The sequence below is a fragment of the Physeter macrocephalus genome, chromosome 5 (genome assembly GCF_002837175.3).
Source record: "Physeter macrocephalus isolate SW-GA chromosome 5, ASM283717v5, whole genome shotgun sequence".
In the NCBI taxonomy this organism is placed as follows: Eukaryota; Metazoa; Chordata; class Mammalia; order Artiodactyla; family Physeteridae; genus Physeter; species Physeter macrocephalus.
The window spans coordinates 95,095,903-95,121,085 of record NC_041218.1 but is presented as its reverse complement, the minus strand read 5'-3'; the positions used below and the strand labels follow the sequence as shown (position 1 = coordinate 95,121,085).

The 25,183-nt window shown below is 40.2% G+C and overlaps 1 protein-coding gene across 3 annotated transcripts in view; it reads left to right on the top strand.

Annotated features, from left to right (window-relative positions):
• VPS41 (VPS41 subunit of HOPS complex) overlaps positions 1 to 25,183 on the top strand; it is a 210,565-nt gene that overhangs the window by 112,209 nt on the left and 73,173 nt on the right. For all 3 annotated transcript variants that reach the window (XM_028490200.2, XM_028490199.2, XM_007127370.4), the window contains 3 exons: positions 4,852 to 4,971; positions 6,722 to 6,868; positions 12,189 to 12,255. In XM_028490200.2, the coding sequence (XP_028346001.1) occupies positions 4,852 to 4,971; positions 6,722 to 6,868; positions 12,189 to 12,255 (334 nt within the window). The remainder of the gene's footprint in view (positions 1 to 4,851; positions 4,972 to 6,721; positions 6,869 to 12,188; positions 12,256 to 25,183) is intronic.

The window sequence follows — 25,183 nt, the reverse complement described above, 5'->3', positions numbered from 1 at the left end:
CATGGCCGCTGAGCCTGCGCGTCCGGAGCCTGTGCTCCGCAACGGGAGAGGCCACAACAGTGAGAGGCCCGCATACCGAAAAATAAATAAATAAATAAATAAAAAATAAAAAATAGGTACAGTTTATGTGAATTAATTCTAACGCATAGTCAGGATGCTGCAAACATTCCTTCAAGTTCCAGTGAACTTTTTGATATTGTTTTATTTCAAATATTCCCCTAAATTATCCTGACTATAAAAATTAGAGAGTGGATTTTCATCCTCATATTAACATTATAAAAAACAATTCACATGTGCCATGCGGTATAATTATAAAATAGAAATAATATAAAATCACCTGTCACCTCTTTCTGGAATTAATTATGATTACTTTGTAATGTGTCTTTCAGATTTTAATATATGGATACACATTCATATTTTATTTAAAAGTGATCATATTTAATCCTGTTTTGCAATCTGCTTTTTTATTTAATATACCCTGGACCTCTTTTTCTGTTAATAAGAGTCCATATATAAAATCATTTAAAAATGAATGTATACTCTTCAGCTATCTAGCTCTACTACATTTTACTCAGTCTGTTTCTGGCCATTATAAATAACTTTACATAACTCTTTACTCACTTATCAGATCACTTGTTAGCATAAACTTCTAGGCTAGGACTTCCTGGGGACATTTTTAAAGCTTTGAGCCCATAATGCTAAAGGACCCTCCAGAAAGATTGTGGGTCCTACATACACACACATGTGCACACACAGACAGCCATGTCCCTTCCCCCAGTGTCTGACCTTATCATTTTGGTTCATCTTTGTCAGTTTCTTTCTTTCCTTTTTCCTTCACCTGTCAGTTCTGATACCACTGCTATACTGTTTGGGGTGTTAATTTCATATAATGTTTTACTGTCTGGCAGGGCACATCCACGGCCCCACCCCCAAATTGCTTAATTTTTTAAAAAAATTATTGTTATTCTCACATATTTTCAAATGAATTCGTAGCATTTTGGAAGCGCTAGAAAAAATTCCTTTGGGATTTTCTTTGGGTTTGCATTAAAATCGTAGGTTAACTTCGTAAGACTTAAGCTCTTCAGTGAGAATTTTGAGTCTTATCATCCAGGAACGTAATAACATCTTTCCATTTATTTAGTTTTCCTCCCTCCCTTGATAAAGTATTTTGTTTTTTGCCGTGTAGCTAGTACGCACACATCTGTTTTCGTTCATTATTAACTTTGAGAGCTATGGACTTTCCCTTGTTTACAACTTTGATTGCATCCCCTAAAGTTTAGGTTTATGCTATTTGTATTTTCATTTTCCAGGTACTCTGGTTGCAGTTCGATTTCCTCTTTTTTATTTATTTATTTATTTATTTTTTTGGCTGTGTTGGGTCTTCTTTTCTTTGGGTTTGCATTAAAATCGTAGGTTAACTTCGTAAGACTTAAGCTCTTCAGTGAGAATTTTGAGTCTTATCATCCAGGAACGTAATAACATCTTTCCATTTATTTAGTTTTCCTCCCTCCCTTGATAAAGTATTTTGTTTTTTGCCGTGTAGCTAGTACGCACACATCTGTTTTCGTTCATTATTAACTTTGAGAGCTATGGACTTTCCCTTGTTTACAACTTTGATTGCATCCCCTAAAGTTTAGGTTTATGCTATTTGTATTTTCATTTTCCAGGTACTCTGGTTGCAGTTCGATTTCCTCTTTTTTATTTATTTATTTATTTATTTTTTTGGCTGTGTTGGGTCTTCGTTGCTGTGCCAGGGCTTTCTCTAGTTGCGGTGAGCGGGGGCCTCTCACTGTCGCGGCCTCTCTTCTTGCGGAGCACAGGCTCCAGACGCGCAGGCTCATTAGTGGTGGCTCATGGGCTCTAGAGCGCTGGCTCAGTAGTTGTGGCTGACGGGCCTAATTGCCCCACGGCATGTGGGATCTTCCCAGACCAGGGCTCGAACCCGTGTCCCCTGCACTGGCAGGCAGACTCTCAACCACTGCGCCACCAGGGAAGCCCCGATTTCCTCTTACCCGAGGAGAGAGAGAGTATTTTTTTTTTTAACTGATTTTTTTAAAAATTTATTTATTTATTTTTGGCTGTGTTCGGTCTTCGTTTCTGTGCGAGGGCTTTCTCTAGTTGCGGCAAGTGGGGGCCACTCTTCATCACGGTGCGCGGGCCTCTCACTGTCGCGGCCTCTCTTGTTGCGGAGCACAAGCTCCAGCCGCGCAGGCTCAGCAGTTGTGGCTCACGGGCCTAGTTGCTCCGTGGCATGTGGGATCTTCCCAGACCAGGGCTCGAACCCGTGTCCCCTGCATTGGCAGGCAGACTCTCAACCACTGCTCCACCAGGGAACCCCGAAAGTATTTTTTTATTTCAATTTTTTTTCTGTTTTGCTCTTCTTATCCTTTGTTATTAATTTCTTGCTGAATTTTTTTGTCACCTGAGAATAAGGAGAATTTTTTGTAAAGTTCTTCTCTGCTTTACGGAATGTCTTATTCATGTGGTGTCAGGAGTGGGAGATTTTTTTTCTTATTCCCTAGACAAGTTTTATTGTTTTCAAATAGTGTATTTTTCCATGTTGCTAGTTTTTCTTCTTCTTAGGTCATATTTACTAGAAGTGGCTGTGAAGTTGTCTGTAGATTTTGTGAGAACGTTTCCACATCTTTTACTCTGGACAGTGGTGGGAGAAGGAAGTTTTGTGTTTTCATTTTTGCTGAATTGGAGCACAGTGTCTGTTGGGAAAACAGCTACCAAAGAATGTAATCATTGGTGCAGCAGGGAAGTGCTGTATTTTTGTTAAAGCTTGCTTTCTGTATTTATTGAGGTAAGTTTCTACAGGCACTGCCCACCTCACGTAACTGGCACAACTGCCGTCCTGTGCCAGCCTGCCTGCTTTTTTCTTCCAAGCTGTGTCTCCAAGCAACAGCAGGAATGGCTATTCAGGTGTGACTCTGCCGGTGCTGATCAAGGCCCTGTGTCCCTGCCTGAGATTTTCCCTGTGACTCCCCTCCCCTCCCCTCCAGCTGCCACTGCACTGAGTGTCATTCTGCTATATACTTGACTGAGGTGGGCTCTTTCTTGTAATGAGCTGGACCACAGCCTTCTCTGGGATCTTCTTTCTATCATGTTTTACAGAATTTCTAATTTAAAATTGAGGGCATGTTTAATTTTTCTCACCCAGGTACAGATTATTCCCCTTTTAATACTACGTTGGCCATTTCTAGGTGGGGATCGGTGAGGGAAGGGAATTTGACGCCACGGTGCATCTCCCCCCGGCCATCCAGCCAATCCTCCCTTCCAACAGGTGCTTGTGGAGCACTCCCGGGCCCCGCCCACTTCTTAAAATCCCCTCCGCCTGACCCAGGCCACAGAGGGAAGACAGATATTGTGACCTTACCAATTCCTCATGTTGAATACAGTTGTCTTTAGTGAACTGTGATCTTATATGTAGCAGGAGTTGTATTCTCAGGCTTTCACCTCTGATCCCAAGTTTCAGAGCTGTCCCGTCACAAAACGCTGCACACGCTTCGTGGCCGCCTTGGCTCTGTTCTCTGCGTCATGGCCAAGGGAGAGGCTGAATCATAGGTGGAGGCCATAGCTAAGTGTCACTAGCTGGAGGCAGGGAGGCTTGGTGGTGGTGGTTTCTTGGAACCTGGGCGGGGGGCGGATGAGCTGGGCTAGAAAGTTGTTGAGCATATATGTAGAGGAGCTCTGTCCTGTGTTTATCCGATGGGAACACCTGTGTTCAGTAGAAGCCCTGTCTCCAGTCTCCCCTGTGGATGTTGTGAGGCCACCTTGCTCTTGCATGGATGATAGAGAACTTTATACATTTCTCGCATTTTCACTTGACTAAACTTGGCTTATTAGTGACGGTGGACACTTATTTAATTTTAGGGTTTTTTTTTTTCTTTCCTTTTTTTCTGCCGCTTCTGGCTCTAGGAGCCTAACCATTGAGAAAGACATGTAAGAAATATAAATACTGTGAATTTACTATTCTCGATTTTTTCCCCTATTTTGGGGGTGGGATATACTAAGGTAAACTGAAATTGACGCTTATGATAGGAATTTTAAAAATTCTGTTATGGAATCTCTCATCAGCAATTGCTTTTAAAAGGTAAACTGTATATTTCAGGATTACCTGTCTAAAGTTATATAGTTTAAGTTACACATTGTATAAACTATACCTTGTATGTATTAAATGACATATTGTATAAAGATCTTTTTTTTACAGGATTTAAATTGGATATATCAAGAAAAAAATTTTTATTGTATCCTTAATGCATGAATTCTAGAGCTACATATTTATGTAGAGATTTTGATTAAAGTAAAGACCCTAGCTACTCTGAAGTTTTTATACAAGTTTAATCCTAAAGCAAATTTCACTTCTGTTATGACATGAACTACTGCTCAGAAGTCATTGTTAAATTATTTTTCTAGGGTTAAGTGAAAGACCCCTTCTAATCATTGCGGTTTAATCTGTGGCTAATATTTTATTTTCAGGGAAAGCATCAGGTTTTGATTCCCCAATTTACTAAATAAATTAATTCATGGTCAACTATTTGAAGAACTTTCTGTGATAAAAATCTTCCGACTAGCGTGTACATCATTTTCCCTGAATTTTGGTGTTTTGGTGCCATCTTGTGGCCGGACTGTGAAGTAACCTCAACACTCACATTTTAAACAGCGTCCTTGGTAGGGTAAGATAGACTGGGAATCCTTTCCAAAATGCAAATCATGTACCACTAGAAACCTACATTTACAAGGCTGAGAATAGTTTGTTACTCGGTGAATGGACAAGCAGAAATAATAAGGAGTTTGATATATGATTGTTGGTTTCTAAAATTCTGTTTTCGTGACATTTGCCCCTAGTTGCTGCTGTTTGAACGGTCTTGGATGAGCAGGTGGAAGTCTTCAATTCTGCACGAAGGAGAAGGGAACATAAGGAGTGTGAAGTGGAGGGGCCATCTGGTTGCCTGGGCCAACAACATGGTACAAGCGGTCTCCCTAACGCTGCTTCGGGGCTGGAAGGACGGCCCAGCCGACAGGGCCGCAACAAAGGGCAGGGGTGCTGCTCCTGCTGCCGCCATTTCTTTCTTTTTTTTTTTTTTTTTTTTAATATCCCCATATCTCCTCCCTTCTTTTTTTTTTGTCACAAAGCACCAGGCTGATCTCCCTGTGCTATGCGGCAGCTTCCCACCAGCTATCTGTTTTACATTTGGTAGTGTATATATGTCCATGCCACTCTCTCACTTCGTCCCAGCTTACCCTTCCCCCTCCCCGTGTCCTCAAGTCCATTCTCTACGTCTGCGTCTTTACTCCTGTCCTGCCCCTAGGTTTTTCAGAACCTTTTTTGTTTTCAGATTCCATATATATGTGTTGGCATACGGTATTTGTTTTTCTCTTTCTGACTTATTTCACTCTGTATGAAAGTCTCTAGGTCCATCCACGTCACTACAAATAATTTAATTTCGTTTCTTTTTATGGCTGGGTAATATTCCATTGTATATATGTGCCACATCTTCTTTATCCATTCGTCTGTCGATGGACACTTAGGTTGCTTCCATGTCCTGCCACTTCCATTTCTAAAAGGTACCTGTAGGGATTGATATCATACCCGGAAGGGTAAAGAAATTACATTGCTTTTGGTGTTCATGAGAGAGTAATTTCCAACATATTCTGGACTCTATGTTAGAGGAAGAAACCCGAGGCATGGAGAATAGCCAAGAAAATGAAAAGGCATCTTAATAATGAAAGGGCTGCATTGGAAATGTGGTCTTGAAAATACCATTTGCCTATTAGCCAAGGGCAAGTGTCAGTTGCTATGAAACAAGGGCAGGATATTGCTGATTTTTCTTTTACTTTCAGTATAATCACAGACCCAGAATAGGCCTGCCTTTGAAAAAGTGAATCCTAATTTCTGGTACTTCACTTATCTCAAGTTTACTCAATATGAGTAGGGCAAGTAGAAAGTTTAAAAATTACCTTTTGGACATCTGGCATAGCCTTTGGAATTTTGAGGTATAATTTAGCAAATCAGTGCTATTCCTTTTTCTTTTTGGCCTCACCGCGTGGCACGCGGGATCCCAGTTCGCCGAGGGATCGAACCCATGCCCTCCGCGCTGGAAGTGCAGAGTCCTAACCACTGGACCACTGGGGAAGTCCCCTGCTCTTCCATTTTGAATGGTAGAAACCTCCCAGAATCTACCATGCTAGTCAGGACTTTTCTTACTTCTCCTGGGTCACAGTCAAGGTCAACGGGCGTGTGGCCTCTTGGTTTATTTTCATTTAGCTGCTTGCTTGATGTTTCCATCTGAGTACTTTAAAATGTCAGGCGTGTTTTTCTTTATATAGTGGTTTTTCAGATTCAAAGCTTTTCTGAAAACCAAACCCCGTATTTGTGGTGGAACAATACAATTAGAGATGTGACTTTCTGTCTTTTTGGAAATGCAGTTGTTGATATCTGTACATTTCCCACTTGTGTTGGATTTGAGTGGCCTGTGCCGTCCACTCATAAAATCTAGTTTGCCTAGAAAGAAGGACAGAGGTTTTCTTTTGTTTTGGGTTTTCACAGGATTCTTGTGGAGTAGGCACATTTCTGTGGCTCCCAGCAGCACCTAAAAAACACTGTCGATACTTTGCTGTGTTGGTTATTCCTGATGTTCAGCAGTGGCCATTAATAAATTTTCTTTTACCTTCCTTCTCCCAAGTAGAGGATGCTTAATGCTATTTTATTTTCCAGGGTGTGAAGATTTTTGACATCACCTCAAAGCAAAGAATCACCAATGTACCCCGGGATGATATAAGTCTTCGCCCCGATATGTATCCCTGTAGCCTTTGCTGGAAGGACAATGTGACACTGGTCATTGGCTGGGGCACCTCCGTCAAGGTAGTTTTGCTCGTCTTTCTCCTAAGTCTGTGTTGTTACAGAGCTACCGAAGATGGTCCACAGGAGTCCGAGTCCTTGAATGGCTTCTCGGAACCAGAATATTTTCACCTGCATGTTACTGTCATGTGATAATCGTTTCATGCTTGAATTCTTCCGTATGCATAGATTTTCAGATCTATCCTTTCTCCTGAACTTCTCCATGTTCAGAATGGGGCTGCCTTTTTGATCCTTTTTAAATTTCCCATAACCCGATTGGCCTTAGCTATATGTAAAACGTGTGTTAGGTGGTGTTGGTTCACCTGGGTCCCTTTCGTTATTGCTTTCATTTCCCGTAGCTTTGATCCTGAGCTTCTTCATTAGGACTGACGGTGGAAAAAGAAGGTTGAAATGAAATCGTCCTGCTTGCTCGCTACTAGTTTGGTGGAGGAAAGGCCCAGGCTTATTATGGATGATAAGATTTGGGGCTATTTTGTCATGTATATTATCTGCCTATTATGTGCCTGGGTAAATGAAGGTATTCTGCAAAAGGAGGCCCCAAATCCATTCACCTTTATTTCATAACTAGTTGTTTTTCTCGTATTAGATGTTTCAGAGCCAAAAGTTGTTTTCTTTCCTTTAAAAATACATACCTTTATCTAAACAACGTAAACTAAAACTTAGCTGAGTTAAAGACGCTGTGAGAAAGTATCCCAGCAATAGTCTAATGGTAGAGCTCGGCTCTAAAGAATCACACAGACCTGGGATCCATTCCAACTTTTCCACTTAGCTTCTTGTGTGACCCTCTCTAGTCTTACTCTCCTCATCTGTAAAATGGGAGTGCTAATTGTTCTCACATCACATGTTTTGGAGGGGATTAAATGAAGAGCTTAGCATAGGATCTGGCATATTGTACTTAATAAATATCAGCTGTCATTGTTATGCCATAAAATTCCAGAAAAGTCATGAAAGAGACATAGCTATTTAAAATTCTTCTATGGAAAGAAAAGCATAAAAATTATTAATGTAGTGATTGTTATCACCAAAATAAATGTTGTTAATCTGAGGTAGTCTCGTTGTTATGATTCAGGTTGTCTTTCTTTCTTAATGGAACATGTGGTCATTGTTTCCATGTGTTAAATGAACACAACATGATTCCCATTTAAGGTAACAGGGAGGAGGTTGTACCCCCAAAGTCTATGATAAAAAAGTGATTCCCAGTCTCCCTATCCCATGCGTGTGGTTACCGATCCAATAAAGTGATGTTCTTGATATTTTGTAAGTTTCTTAGATGGACCAAGTAGCTTTTTCCTCTGTTGTGATTTGCTTTTCTTTCGGTGAAAGACAAGGGAAATTAGTCTGTTGGGACGTGTGAAAAGTTTGCTGATTGTTACCAGAAATGCTTCCTCTATTAGGCTGAATAATGGTCCCCAAAGATAGCAGGTCCTAATTCTCACCACCTATAAATGTTTCTTTACGTGGCAAGAGAGTCGGGCAAAACATGTGACTAATTAAGCATCTTGAGATTATCCTGCATTATCTGGGTGGGCCCTCTAAGAGGGAGTGCTACCCCAGAAGAGAAGGCAGTGAGACCGTGGATGCAGGGTTTGGAGTGATGCAGCCAAGGAATGCTGGAAGCCACCAGAAGCTCGACGAGGCAAGGAACGGATTCTTCCCTAGAGCCTCTGGAGGGAGTGTGGCCCTGCCGACACCTTGAACTTAAATCTTAGGGTTAGGACTCCATGTGGCTGTCGGGGAGGGGTGTCAGCGGGAGGGGCAGAACCCTGAGGCTGGAGTGTGATTGGTGGGTCTCTGCGGTACATAAAGGAAGGCACGATGGCCGGAGTGGATGGAGCAGGTGTGGAGGAGCCGGATAGAAGATGACGAAAGGGAGACGGAAAGAGGGAGGGAGGTGTGTGTGTTGTGATGGAGAAGATTGCGTAAGGCTCTCTGGGACAGAGCTCAGACCACAGCATCTAGGGGACAGAATAGGCCATGGCCCAGCTGCCAGTGGTGTCAGGTGTCCTTGTCTTCAGAGAGGCTGTAGGATGGCCAGAGACACCATCAGGCTTTGGCGTGAGTCCCAGCTCCAGCCTTGAGGTCCTGTCCTGGGCAGCTCTCAGAGCCTCTGTGTTCTCGGGTCTACATTAGGGCTGGTAGTATCACCTTCCAGGGGCGTCTGAGGGTTGGAAGAGGCCCGGGCAGTCCTCAAGTTCTGTCACTCTCTCTCAGATCTCTCCACTTCTCTCCATCCCCCTGTCGGGTCCCCTGACTCTAGTTTTGCCCCCCTTAATTCTGCTGTAAACAGGGCAGCCAGGATGATCTTTTCAGAGTGCAGATCAGGTGATGTCAGTCTCCTGGTTAAACCCCTCCAGGATGCTCATTGCTCATAGGATGACATCTTCCTCTTTCATGATGATCTGTCCTCTGTGTTCCTGTCTAGCCCCTCCTTCCCCTATCCTCTCTGCTTCTGTCTGATTACCTTCCAGTTGAGGGCCCCAAGCTGTCAAGTTGCCCTTTTGCACCTGTCCTGTATCTCCTGCTTCAACTTACATGGTGCTTCTTCCAGGAAGTCTTCCATCCCTGCTAGTAGATGCCCCCTGCTCTGTATTTCTGTACTTCTCCATCACACTTCAGTAAATGCCTTATTTAGTTGTTTGTCTCCCCCACTGCACCATAATCTTCCTAAGAACAGAGCTCTATCTGCTCTACAAAGCCCTCAGCTCAGGACAGGTGCCCAGTAGTTGCTAAAAAGTGCTAATTAATATTGCTATTTCATATATATATATATATATATATATATATATATATATATAATTGTTACACTTCAAACCACGTGGAACACTGCTCCTTGTGTACTTTTATCAACACATTAAATAAAGCAGTTGTTCAGTTGGCATGTGGAGCGTGCCTATTAGACAATTTAGTAGTTTCCCTAGTAAGTGTGGATAGAAGAGTGGATAACTTACACGAAGAGAAGGAAAACTGGGGGAGCGGACAGGAAATTGTCTGAGGTGGACAGGAAACAAATGACAGAAATCAATCAGAGGCGAAAATAGCCTGTCACTTCTCAGTAAATGCCTGTACCTCCACAGCACTGGTTCAAGTCCTGTGTCAGAGAAAGAGAGTACTGTGGCCCTCTGTGTCTCTGGGTTCTGCATCAGTGGATTCGACCAACCTCGGATTGAAGATATTTGGGGGAAAAAAATCCAGAAAGTTCCAAAAAGCAAAACTTTAATTTGCTGGAAACCAGTAACTATTTATTAACATTTACATTGTATTAGGTATTATAAGTAATCTAGAAATGATCGGATGCGTATAGGAGGATGTTTGTAGGTTATATGCAAATACTCTGCCATTTCCTATAATGGACTTGAGTATTTTCAGATCTTGGTATCCTCCAGGGTCCTGCAGATACCAAGGGATGACTGTACTGTCATGTCGTTGCCGTGTTCCTGGACGGTGATTTGGACATGGATATTAGCCAAACCAAACCTTAAAAAAAATGTACATTGATCTATCAATTCTACTTCTAGGGATTTATCCTAAGGAAACAAAAGTCCAACCGTTTTATATACGACTATGTTGATTGCACTATTGCTTGCATCAGAGATAGATGGAAGAAAAAACTAATGTCTAAAATAGGATTGAGTAAATAAATTACAGTATATTCATGTAATGAAATACTATAAAGACATTAAAGAATTATGTAAGGATATTTCAATAATACATTAAATTATTTGTAGTAATTTTAGGTTGAGAAAAGTAGCTTCCCCAAAAGTGTGGCTTGCTAATAGTGTTCACTTTGTTCTGGGACAGCAGATAATAATTTGGTTTTTTCCCTTTGGGTTTTCTGTATTTTAGAATTTTTCATATGGTAGCTATACTTAGGGTTGCAGCTATGAATGAACACAGTAAATGCTGCCTAAAAGAAAAAGGCAAAAAACCTAGTCCCTGATGAAAGTTGTATAAGATCAGTACTTAACTTGAGGTTCAGCCTTTTTTTTTTTTATTGAAGTATAGTTGATTTACAATGTTGTGTTAATTTCTGGTGTACAGCAAAGTGATTCAGTTATACATATATATATATTTTTTTTTCCATTGTGATTTATTTCATATTCTTTTCCGTTATGATTTATCACAGGTTATTGAATTTAGTTCCCTGTGCTATACAATATATATAGAATAGAATGCATCTACTAATCCCAAACTCCCAGTCCTTCCCTCCCTCAGCCCCCTCCCCCTTGGCAACCACAAGCATGATAATCTCTGAGTCCATCCATGTTGCTGCAAATGGCATTATTTTGTTCTTTTTATGGCTGAGTAGTAGTCCATTGTATATATGTACCACATCAACTTTATCCATTCATCTGTTGATGGACATTTGAGGCGCAGTCTTAACCTGGATGGCTGAACTTAGGTGAATTTTTCTCATTTCTTATTACAAAATAGAATACATTTCCGTTAGAAAATATAGCAAAGAAAATATAAAGTATCTCTAGTCTTACCACCCTAAAACATCCACTGTTAACACACATATGTGTTGAGGGTTGTGTGTAAGTGAGATATATACAAAAATAAATATATAAAATCTCTATCCAAACCATATACCTATAATTTAAAATAGGGGTTGGCAAACTTTTCTGTAAAGGGCTGGTAGTAAATATTTTAAACTTTGCATGCTACATACTGTTTCTGCTGAGTATTTTTTCTTTTATTTCTGTTTTTCCTTCTCTCTCTTCCTCCCTCCCTCCTTTTCATGTTTTCAAGGCTTCAAAAATATAAAAACTATTTTTAGCCTCCAGGCCTTAAAAAAAAACAGACCAGGGGCCGGGCTGTAGTTTGCCACCCCTAATTTAAATTATGTAATACATTGATTTTAATATGCTCAAGAGAAGAAGAAGAGCATGCGACACTTTTGCAAAGTATTATTTAGCAACAGTGAAATATGTTACTAATGCGTGATTAGAAACACAAGACCTACTGTGGGTGTTGCCCAGATTAGCCATTGGGTATTTTTGGTTCTGCTTCTGTCAGAGATAGAAGGAATCCGTGAGTAGAGTTGCAGAGAATGGGTCATTGAAACCATATTAAAACTATATTAGTTTCCTTCCTTTCTTTGTCCTCGAATAAAACTTTATTGAAGAATAGTGTCGGAGAATATAAGTAATGGTTGCTATATGTCATTGAAGTTAATTTCTATCACTGAAGTCACAGGGTAGGTTGTGTGCATTCCATCTTCAGTGCTACACGGCTAATTTAGCAAAAGTACCATATAGTGAATGACATGTGATGAAGAGTTTTCTATCAGATGAATAAAATAACCTGTGAATTTCTTTTCTAGATATGCTCGGTGAAGGAACGGCATGCCAGTGAAATGAGGGATTTGCCAAGCCGATACGTTGAAATAGGTATGCCTTCTGTGGTGTAAACCTTCAGAAGAGAATCCATGTTATGAAGGGGAGTCCTAAGGCCATGTTCTTCAGGGCTCATCATTGGTACCTTGATGAAATAGATCAAGAAACTTCTAAGTTTTGAAATTTGGCTGTAGAGACCCTTTATTCTAACTCTAATTCTAATTTTTACACAATAATATTGTAGTTGGCTTTGAAGTTGAATAACCATGGGCTTGGGTTCTGGTTCTGTTATCTACCACCTGGACTTTGGACAAATATCTGCATGCCTCAGTCATTTGCATGTATAAAATACAGAAAAGAATACCTGTCTCACAGGTTGTTTGTCAAAATTCCAAGCATGCGTGCACAGCTCATAATACAGTACTCACACTTGGTATTGTCAGCGTGTGCCTTCTAAATACTTATTTCCCTCATCACTGGTCTGGTCCAAACTGCCATAGTCTTATCTGGATCACTGCAGCAGCCTCCTCACTGGTTCATCGCTTTCCACTGTGAATTACTGTACTCTAGTCTCCCGCGCTGCAGTCAAAATACAAATCAGTTGGTGTCACCACCCTTCAGTCCCTTCCCATCGTTCTTAGGATAAAGATGAGACTCCTTAACTTGACCGTGGGGATCTGCGTTGGCCCTCACCTGCCTTTCTAGGTTCAGCTCATAACAAGCTTCTCCTTGGTCTCTGTGCTCCAATCACACTGGCTTTCTTCCATCTGCCTGTGCTGCTGCTTCCCATCTCTCTAGAATGCTCTTCTTGCCTCTTTTTACTTCATGGACCCCTTATCATCTTTAATCATACCTCAGCTCAAGTGCTGCTTTTGTGGGAAGGCCCACTGGTCCTCCCTAAGCAGGTCAAATCCCTCCATGATAGGCATGTAGCATTTCCCTTTCTAGCCCTTGTTTGAGTTGCAGTGATCGTGTGATTATTCAGTGCATTTCTGTCTCTTGCACCAGACAATAACCTCCTTGTTTTTGCTCAGTGTTTGTATCTCAGGGACCTGGCACCATACCTGGCACATAGTAGGTGCTAAATAATATTGGGTTGAATGAATCAGTGACTCTGGAAACAACTATTCAGGAAAAGTATGCCAAGGAGGCTATGCCACTACTTTTATAACTTAGTTTTAGGACCTAGTGCCAAAGTTACTCCAACAGAAAGGGTGAGGATTAACTGACTTTTGTCAGTTAAACAGAGTAAAAGCTCTTTTTGTATTATTTAGAGCTGAGCAATAGACAGTTTTGTGGCAGAGAAGGTGCGCCATGTTATTATGTCAGCTGAAAACTTTACCCATTTGGATGGGGGATGGGGAATATACACTTGATGGGTTGTTATAACAGGATGAAGCTGAGATAAATCATTTGCACATGACTGTACTTTTTTAAAAAATTAATATTTATTTATTTATTTATGGCTGCGTTGGGTCTCCGTTTTTGCACACGGGCTCCGGCGAGCGGGGGCTGCTCTTCGTCGTGGTGCGCAGGCTTCTCATTGCGGTGGCTTCCCTTGTTGCGGAGCACGGGCTCTAGGCACGTGGGCTTAAGTAGCTGTGGCACGTGGACTCGGTAGTTGTGGCGCACGGGCTTAGTTGCTCTGCGGCATGTGGGATCTTCCTGGATCAGGGCTCGAACCTGTGTCCCCTGCATTGGCAGGCAGATTCTTAACCACTGCGCCACCAGGGAAGTCCCATGACTGTACTTTCATAAACAGAGAAAGATGTACCCACCAGGCAAATATGGTTGTGGCATTTAAATCTGGGATATTTTATACTTGAAGTCGGAAGTTGGTGGTAGGGTTTTAATAGTTTTGCTGTTCTTTTGTTTGTTTTGCCTTAGAAGGATAAATACATAAATTCATAGTTCGGATTTCTCAGGGTCTGGACAAAATAGGTAAATACAGAATATAATGATACTGAGGAACTAGATAAGACTGAGAACTAGAAGATAAAGGTAATTATTTCAGCATCTCTCTATTTTCTGCCCCTCCCCTGCCTACCAGAATAAAACCTGAACATCTCAATGCATAGTGTCCTGAGAGATAAGTATTAGAATATTTTAAATACAGATGAGTTTAAAAAAAAAAAAAGGCAAGAACTCTGAGAACTTTAGGATGTAAAAATTTCCAGGAAGGCATAAAAATGCAGCAATGTCATCTTCTCTCCTTAGTTGGTGTTTATTGCTCGCATACTAGGTACGGGCCATTGTGCTATGTGTATTACCTGCTTTAGTTCACTGTCACAGCAGCCCTTTGAAGGGCAAGTAGTAGGCTTCTTATTCTATAGATGAAGAAAACTGAGGCTCAGGGTGGTAAACAACCTGTCCCAGGTCTTAACTGCTGTGGCATTAAAATGGATAGAATCTAACCCTGCAGAACAACCAGGCAGGGAGGCCAGGCAGTTTGCCAAATTCCTGTCTGATCTTGATAAGGTTGCTTTACCTCCCTAAGCCAGACTTTCGTCACCTATAAAATGGAGGTGAGGGACTTCCCTGGCAGACCAGTGGTTCAGACTCCGTGCTTCCATTGCAGGGGGTGTGGGTTTGATCCCAGGTCAGGGAACTAAGTTCCCACATGCCGTGCAGTGTGTCCAAAAAATTTTTTTAAAATAAAAAATGTAAAAAGTAAAATGGAGATAAGACCTACTGTCTCAGATAGTTGGGAGAATTAGACATGATTCTAAGGTCTGTAACACTGTCCTTGGCACACAGTAGGTGTTCACTGAATCACGGTGGTTATTACCACCGTGCAGACTTCCATCCCAGCTCCATGACTGCTAATAGCCGGTCCAGTGGTGGCCCTAGAGCCCTGGGATCACATTATTAAAGTGTGTTTTGTCTGTACTACAATTTCCGTGAAATAGACCGTGTGTGAGTACTAACAGTATCACATTACGTACATTTTACTACGATGGTTAATGGTTAAGTACCATTTTTTCCCCTCTTGAGAGCAAACCTTTAAGAATATAAACCATTTCTACAGCAGGAGGCAAAGTGGTTTAGGTAAGAGTCCTTGACTAGAATAAAGGAAAAGAGAAATATTAGGAGGTCTGGATTACAATTGGCTTTATGACAGTGTAAGCCACTGTTCTTTAGTAAATGAGGTGAAAATGACATTAGGATGAAAGAAATATCTGTGGCTGTACATTACATTTCTTAGAAGCCAGATGTTTATAACTCTTCCTTATAAGTCAGAATCTCAAAAACAATGCAAAAGTTATTCCTCTCAATAAGATATTCTTGTAAATGAAAGCTAATAATGATAATAAAGATGAAGCTTACTGGCCAATCTCTAATCCATGAAGACATAAGGTTACATAAGGTTTGGGGGAAGTCATTTCTTCTTCCAAATTACAGTTTTAAAAGTAGGTTGTGGTCCATGCCTGCTGTACTTATTTTAACTTAACTTGGGTCTCTTACTGTCACAGGACTTCAGAGTTCTCTGGCACTTTTTACCAAAGTCGTCCATGTTCTTAATGGAATGGTAGTTGGCAGCTGATGCTCTGTTGTTGGGAAATGAAGCCAATATTGGTGTGTCATTTTGGGGGCATCTACTGCCAAGGGCAGATAACTTACATGCAAGGAATTAATGATTGACTCCCTCGTCTTGATTTCATATGGAAGTCTATTTAAAAAAATAATAATAATCAAGAGAAAAGCTACATGGGAATCTACATAAAATGACAGAGAGAAGCCAGGAAGAAAGAGAAGGAGAAGAAAATAAGGGACATCTTTTTCACTTTAATTAAGCGGAGTCTGTATTGTCATTTTATTACCTGCTGTGGCTCTAATTAGTACATTGTTCTATTTTCAGCCTCTTGATTGACTTGGAAATTGAAGGCCTTTTTGCTGGTGGAAGAGAGCTGTGAAATTAATGCCTTTCTTAGATCTAAGTATCTCTCTCCACCTGTTAGCATTCTGACCCAGACACACACGTTCTTCCAGCAGTGGGACAGCTCTCCCGTGCATGAGTGACGAGGCTCAGCTCCGTGTCTAAGTCTCGGTAGAAATCAGGACAGTTCAAGGTGCCCTTAAGGATCTAGCTCTGTATGGTTTTCTGTTCTGTTAGAATTCAGTCTGATTCTCTCTAATCTGTTAATTCTTTTGTTCTGCATTGAATTTTCTCCCCAACATTTTTTATGAAAATTATTAAACATACAAAAAACGAAAGAATTTTACTGGATCTGTTTACTCGCCTCCTCGATTCCACAGTTAAGATTTTATTATACTTGTTTTATTACGCGTCTGTTCCTCTATCCATTTGTCACTCAGTGCTGGAGACTCAAATACTTGCTGGAAGTGGAGTTAATAAATTTTCTCTACCATAAGTAGCGGTAAGAAATCGGAAGCACCTGAAGTAAGGAGTATATTTTGTTCATTTTATAACAACTGCCACCAGCCACATGCTTAAATACATTACAAACAGAATTTTGTTTAATCTGCACAGTGGCTAGGGCTGCTGTCCCATTTTATAGGTGAAGAAGCTGAGGTTCAGAGGGGTCAAGTAACCTGCTCAAGATGAGGACATTCGGAAGCAGAGAAGGCAGCATTGGAACACAGATAAGCCTAGTTTCAAAGCTGTTACCCCTCACTGCTGTGCCACGTGCTCGTCCAGGCATGCCCTCCGCCTAGCCCCAAGCCCTCATTTGCAGCCAAAGTAACTGATGAGAAGAAAAGCAGCCTGCTGCAGGCACTCAGATACCAACCAGGGGGCAGACATTCTCCAAAGACCCTTTAAATATGCAGTGATGATGTCTGCTCCCCTGTCCTTCAAACAGCGAGATGAAATGGACATGCAGTAGATTTGTTCCTTTTATTTTGGTTCAAGTGAAGTATCTCATTTAGAAAAATAGAAATTTTATTTCCCCTTGTTGTATTCTGGGACTGACAGGTCTTCATCATTTCTCCTCCAAATGCTTAGGGAATCTCTAGGACCTAGTTGCCTTGGATGGCTATCAAAATTGTTTCTAAGGAAAGGAAGTCAAATCCAGAAGGTGATGTGATTCTTTCAGCCCTCTTGTGTGCACTTTCTTAGTGTTTGGCTTAAGTTTAGTTGATGCATCAAGGTAGTTTTGGATTTTTTTGTTTGGGTGGGTGGTTAGGTCTCTGAATGTGTGTATGTATGTATGTGTTTATTTTTAAATTTTATTTTATTGGGGTAAGGACACTTCACATGAGATCTACCCTCTTAACAAAGTTTTAAGCGTATGTACAGTACACTTTGTGCCCGTTGATGAGCAACTTTCTTTTTTCCCCTCCCCCCCAGCCTTTACAACCACCTTTACTCTTTGATTCTATGAATTTGACTCTTTTAGGTACAATGTTTGTCTTTCTGTGTCTGGCTCATTTCACTGAGCATAACGTTCTCAGTGTTCATCCAGATTGTTGCATGTTGCAGAATTTTTTTTTGAGGGCAAATAGTATTCCATTTTACATATATATACCACATTTCCTTTATCCATTACTGTGTCGATGGCCATTTAGGTAATTTCTGTATCTTGGCTGTTGTGAATAGTGCTGCAATGAACATGGGAGTGCTAGCTAGTGTCTCTTCAAGATCCTGATTTCAGTTCTTCTGGATAAATACCCAGAAGGGAGTTGCTGGATCATATGGTGGTTCTATCTGAATTTTTTTTTGAGGAAACTCCATACTCTTTTGCACGGTGGCTACACATTTTGCATTTCAACCAACAGTGCATAGGGTTCCAACTTCTCCACATCTTCACCAACTCTTGTCATCTTGTCTTTTTTTTTTCTTTAATAGCCTATTTACAGCTTAAAGTATAACTATTTGGTTTTGAACCTTTTGACCCAGAGGTCTTTGACCATCCCCTTGTCTGTGGTCTAAGCAGTGTGTGGTCAGCTTCTCACAGAGTCACTCTTTATCAGTGCTGCTTCGTGAGTGCTGGAGTTTAGTATCTGAGATAATCACATCTGCTTAGCTTGGTCACAGTGTATGCTGACTATCAATTAGAAAATATAGAATTAAATTGCAGGCTAAACTCATTTTATATAGCTCTGATTTATGTGTAATATTGGCTCCTGATTTGAATGTTTGTGTTATTTTGTCCATTAGCCGTTCTCTTCTGTTTCACTGCCATATATTAGGTCTTCTCCTTAACTTGCTGACATAAAGCATTGTGAAGTCACTTTTACTTCAAGGCGTCTGCTTCATAGCAGTTCCAAGGATGTTAAAATGAGAGTTCCAAATGTATTTTCTTAGCTCAGTGGTCATGCTGACAGAGTGTCCAAATGTCTCAAAGTTTATGGACATTATATCTAGTTGATTAAGAAATACCAATATCTGGTTATTAAAGGGTCGGATTCTCTTGGGAATAAGGCACTATCATAAATGGACCTCAATGCTTTTTCATATGTGCATATAAGACAAGGGAAGATAATTGTTCTTATTTATAAATTGCTTGACAAACTTTGTTTGCTTCTTTAAGAATCATAGAAACTAAAATCTATAGGGTATTATTTTATTTAGCTCCAGTGAAGATACCAAATCCTCTGGGTCACATTTAGCTAATGGGCATTTTGCAACCAGCAAAGGGAAAACAAGGGCCCCAAATAAAAAAGCAACACAAGTTCTATGTACTGCAGTGCCTGGGAAATTCAGGAGAAGGGCAGGGCACCCTGGCTGCATGCAGAACTGGCAGAAAGTAGTCAAGCCCTTCACTTATTCTGTTCCTGCTAAGGTAGCACCATTTTGCCCTTAGCACCTCTGTGTTCTGATTTATGTTTTCTAGTGTGACATATCTAGGAAGAGTAAGATTTCACATTCTACTTTTGCTGGCCTTCTACTTAAGGGACCTTAGTCAAGTTACTTAACATCACTGAGCTTCAAGTCCCTTTTAAAATGTATATAAGGTATTATGGTGGAAAAAGATGATGTATGTAAAATATTTAACATCCTGCTTGTCAGTATAGTAATGTTCATTAAATTGAAGCTATTATTAATATTACTATTCTGTTTCGTTAGAGAGAAAAACAGTGGTTTCTTTTAAGAATCAGGAGACGAAAACATTGTGTTTCATAAAGTCAACTGAAAGAGAATGGGGGGAAAGATATAAAAAGGATTTACTGAATTATTCTGAAGAGGTTAATACATTTCATGATACATTTTATAGGTACAAGTGATAATGAAGACTATTGACTTAAGTCTTATCTCTTATAGGTCTGAATACAATGATATTAAGTGAGATAACCTAGTTATGAATTATTTGGAGATGGTCTTTTTCTACAGAGCCAAATAAAATCTTGACCTTTATTCTTTACAATTTAATATACATTAGTGTTTTTTTTAATCTATTTTAATGAAGTTTTTTTCGTGAACATTTTTTGAATGAACATTTTGTGAAATTTTCCTCTCTCATGTATAACCAGCATTCCTGCCCTTAACAGGCACATCTAGACACGGTTATTGCCACTGTTTCCACCCCCATCTCCACCCCTCTGGGAATAAGTTTTCCTGCTTTGTATTCTATCTTGCTTTACACCTGTTTCCATTCTTGCATAGCACATGGTATTTTAATTATTTCTTTAGCTTCTAGACTCACAGTCTCTTAAGTCAGAGGCAAACTCTTTGTCTTCCTGATGCTTCTAGAAGAGTGTCTTCTGCATAATTGGTACTCAGTAATTCTTTATTAAGTTGTTGGTAACTCTCAGAGATGTAAGACCCAAGGTACAAGAAAGCTCTGTCTTATTCACTTTTATTTCAATCACATGCCAATCATTCGGAAACTTAGAGCATGTATGCCATTGATGGCCCAAAAATATTTATGTATTTGTGACTGTAATCCCAGCCCTGGCTTATATCAAGTTGGCGTCTAACCCTTCTATGTTAACATTTTGTGCTTGGAGGAGTCTGAGAAGATGGTGGTAGCGGCCACATAACTGTTCCATCCTCCTGAGTCCTCAGGAACAACTAGATCCCGCAACCAAAAACCCATAGACAACACTTACATCACGGTAGCCCTGGGAACCCCAAGATACGAGCAAATGGCAAAATCCACCAGTAGCCAAGCGACCCGCTACGGTTCCAGTGTCTGTGTGAGAGAAAGCAGAGGGGCCAGGGGGCTTCTGATGCACTTGAGATCAGGAGGTCTCCCAGACGACCAGCAGGTGTTTTCTGGAAGAGACCCAGGCTGCTCTGAGAGGAGAGGTGCAGGGCTGCAGTTAGGGTGAGGGGCTCAGGCAGCCCAGCAGCCCCTGGGAACTCTTACAGTTGAGTGGCCAGTGTTTCCTGCCAGGGCCGGGCTCCTGCAGGAGAATAAATCCTGAGCAGTATGGGCATGATAGAAACAAAGAGAAGGTCCAGGTAAAGATGGGGAGGGGACAGAGCCAGGAAATCTCAGAAAGCAAGGGACCAGATTTTTAAAACTACGTGAAAACTATGAATGAGGGGACTCTTGGAGGTTAGAAGAGTTATCTCAGTTCCTCCCTCCTCCCAAGAGATCAGTGGCTGATTTCACCTAGAAACAAGTGCAGAAAAGTACCAAGGTCAAATCCCATACTAAGGTTTAAGGAAAAGCGAATAAGGAGCAGAATAACATCCTTGGCAATGAAAGCACACCAGAGAGAAACACCCACAAAATAGATCATGACTGTAATTTACTGTTTCAGAACAAGCTACAAGATAGTTTAAAGAAGTGATGGGGGCTTCCCTTGTGGTGCAGTGGTTAAGAATCCGCCTGCTAATGCAGGGGACACAGGTTCGATCCCTGGTCTGGGAAGATCCCACATGCCACGGAGCAACTAAGCCCATGCACCGCAACTACTGAGCCTGCGTGCTAGAGCCCGCGAGCCACAACTACTGAGCCCACGCGCCACAACTACTGAAGCCCATGCGCCTAGATCCTGTGCTTCACAACAAGAGAAGCCACAGCAATGAGAAGCCTGCACACCACAATGAAGAGTATCCCCTGCTCACCGCAACTAGAGAAAGCTCGCGTGCAGCAACGAAGACTCAATGCAGCCAAAAATAAATTTTAAAAAGAAGTGATGGAAGGCATGAAAGAACAGCAAAAATCAGAACTAAAAAAATTTCAAATGAGGTGACAGAACTCAGGAAATACTTATAAATAAAAGATTATTTCAGAAATGAAGGTTAAACTGGAAGGAACACAGGAGCAAATAGACACAAAGACAATGCTGTAAGAAGAGAAATAGAAGAGGAAAAATATTTTTCATCACAAATAAGGGGAAAACAAGATTTATGATTAAGGGATAAATACTGAGACAGGCAAAGATAATTCAGCCTACAAATAAGAGTCATGGAAAACAAAACAAGGGAATGGAATAAATACCAAAAACAGTAATTCAAGAAAAATTTCCTGAAACTACAGAGAAACAAAACTAGAAACTATAAATTAAAATAGTACAGTTGTGCATCTGAAAATTATGACCCACGATGAACATCTTCAAGATATATTTGAGTAAAATTACTGGACTTTAAAGACAAAAAACATTGGGGGGCATCTGGACCTGCACTGTCCAATATGGTAACCACTCGCCACTTATAGCTGTTAAGTGCTTGAAATATGGCAGGTGTGGGCTGAGATGTGCTGCATCTAGGATTCCAAAGACTTAGTATGAAAATAAAAAGTAAATTATCTCATTAATAATTCTTTATGTTGTTAAATGTTGCAGTGACCATATTTTGGACATGTTGCATTAAATAAAATACTTTTTAAATTTCACTTCTTTTTACTCTTTAATATGGCTACTAGAAAACTTTATGTTTTTGGCTTGTGTTAATATTCTGTTGGACAGCACTTATCAAGAACTCAAGCCTCTCTTCTAGATCAGAGCTTTGTACACAATTGTCCTCTTTCTGGATCCAAAGAACTTCCTTGAATAAAATTTTTATGTGAATATTCCCTCTGAAACTTTATTCCTCTTTCTCTCTTATTCTGCGTAGAATCTCTTTCTTTTTGCCTTGAATTATTTCTTCTAGCATGTCTAGGAATGCTTTATTCTCCTAAATAAACCAGAGCACTGCAGGCCTTTCATCCCCATCAGGATGAAGGCTGTGTTGCAGCTGTAATGTGCATCTTTGCTTACCTCCATCGCAATCCCAGGGACCCCAGAGCACTTCCTGCAGGGCCCCAGAGCCATTGACTCACTTTCAGAACTCTTTCATCTGAAGAATAGCTAGTGCCTTTTGTGGCTCCCTCTAGAAATTCTGCATTTTTCTCTCCTTCCCCCATGCCACCCCCCAGCTTTTGCTTTCTATTTTGTTTTAGTGCTTTCCAACACAATTTGTCTTTTTCTTTATGACTTATCTTTTCCAGATAATGGAAAGATGAGCTTCCATGGTATGAGACCTATAAACCACCTGTATTCAAACTGGTTTACCTTTGGAAAAATTTTTTCATTAGTTATTAAAAATCATTGTCATGTGGAAAAAAATAGAATTTTAGAGAAAATAAACTGAAACTTTGATTGTTCCACTAAAATTTTGAAGTAGAAGGCAGTAATTACTTGAAGATATAAAGCCGGTCCATAAAATTTTACATAATTTATGTATGTTCCAGAAGAGTAAATACTACCGTTCAGCGTTTCTTTCTCTAAATCTGTTCATTATTATCTGTTCATTAAGAATAGTCCTTATACTTTCCTCTTCATTCTTTATTTTATTTTTTTTTTTAACATCTTTATTGGAGTATAATTGCTTTACAATGATGTGTTACTTTCTGCTCTGTAACAAAGTGAATCAGCTATACCCATACACACATTCCCATATCTTTTCCCTCTTGCGTCTCCGTCCCTCCCACCCTCCTTGTCCTACCCCTCTAGGTGGTCACAAAGCACTGAGCTGATCTCCCTGTGCTATGCAACTGCTGCCCACTAGCTATCTATTTTACGTTTGGTAGTGTATATATGTCCATGCCACTCTCTCACTTTGTCACAGCGTACCCTTCCCCCGCCCCATATCCTCAAGTCCATTCTCTAGTTGGTCTGTGTCTTTATTCCCGTCTTACCCCTAGGTTCTTCATGACCTTTTTTTTTTTTTTTTTTTTTTAGATTCCATATATATGTGTTAGCAGATGGTATTTGTTTTTCTCTTTCTGACTTACACTCTGTATGACAGACTCTAGGTCCTTCCACCTCACTACAAATAAGTCAATTTCGTTTCTTTTTATGGCTGAGTAATATTACATTGTATATATGTGCCACATCTTCTTTATCCATTCATCTGATGATGGACACTTAGGTTGTTTCCACATCCTGGCTATTGTAAATAGAGCTGCAGTGAACATTTTGGTACATGACTCTTTTTGAATTATGATTTTCTCAGGGTATATGCCCAGTAGTGGGATTGCTGGGTCGTATGGTAGTTCTATTTTTAGTTTTTTAAGGAACCTCCATACTGTTCTCCATAGTGGCTGTATCAATTTACATTCCCACCAGCAGTGCAAGAGTGTTCCCTTTTCTCCACACCCTCTCCAGCATTTATTATTTCTAGAGTTTTTGATGATGGCCAATCTGACCGGTGTGAGATGATATCTCATTGTCGTTTTGATTTGCATTTCTCTAATGATTAATGATGTTGAGCATTCTTTCATGTGTTTGTTGGCGATCTGTATATCTTCTTTGGAGAAATGTCTATTTAGTTCTTCTGCCCATTTTTGGATTGGGTTGTTTGTTTTTTTGTTATTGAGCTGCAAGAGTTGCTTATAAATTTTGGATATTAATCCTTTGTCAGTTGCTTCATTTGCAAATATTTTCTCCCATTCTGAGGGTTGTCTTTTGGTATTGTTTATGGTATCCTTTGCTGTGCAAAAGCTTTTAAGTTTCATTAGGTCCCATTTGTTTATTTTTGTTTTTATTTCCATTTCTCTAGGAGATGGGTCAAAAAGGATCTTGCTGTGATTTATGTCATAGAGTGTTCTGCCTATGTTTTCCTCTAAGAGTTTGATAGTGTCTGGCCTTACATGTAGGTCTTTAACCCATTTTGAGTTTATTCTTGTGTGTGGGGTTAGGGAGTGTTCTAATTTCCTACTTTTACATGTAGCTGTCCAGTTTTCCCAGAACCACTTATTGAAGAGACTGTCTTTTCTCCACGGTATATCCTTGCCTCCTTTATCAAAGATAAGGTGACCATATGTGTGTGGGTTTATCTCTGGGATTTCTATCCTGTTCCATTGATCTGTATTTCTGTTTTTGTGCCAGTACCATACTGTCTTGATTACTGTAGCCTTGTAGTATAATCTGAAGTCAGGGAGCCTGATTCCTCCAGCTCCATTTTTCGTTCTCAAGATTGCTTTGGCTATTCGGGGTCTTTTGTGTTTCCATACAAATTGTGAAATTTTTTTTCCTAGTTCTGTAAAAAATGCCAGTGGTAGTTTGATAGGGATTGCATTGAATCTGTAGATTGCTTTGGGTAGTAGAGTCATTTTCACAATGTTGATTCTTCCAATCCAAGAACATGGTATATCTCTCCATCGATGTGTATCATCTTTAATTTCTTTCATCAGTGTCTTATAATTTTCTGCATACAGGTCTTTTGTCTCCTTAAGTAGGTTTATTCCTAGATATTTTATTCTTTTTGTTGCAATGGTAAATGGGAGTGTTTTCTTAATTTCACTCTCAGATTTTTCATCATTAGTGTATAAGAATGCCAGAGATTTCTGTGCATTAATTTTGTATCCTGCTACTTTACCAAATTCATTGATTAGCTCTAGTAGTTTCCTGGTAGCCTCCTTAGGATTCTCTATGTATAGTATCATGTCATCTGCAAACAGTGACAGCTTTACTTCTTCTTTTCCTATTTGGATTCCTTTTATTTCTTTTTCTTCTCTGATTGCTGTGGCTAGAACTTCCAAAACTATGTTGAATAAGAGTGGTGAGAGTGGGCAACCTTGTCTTGTTCCTGATCTTAGTGGAAATGCTTTCAGTTTTTCACCATTGAGAACAATGCTGGCTGTAG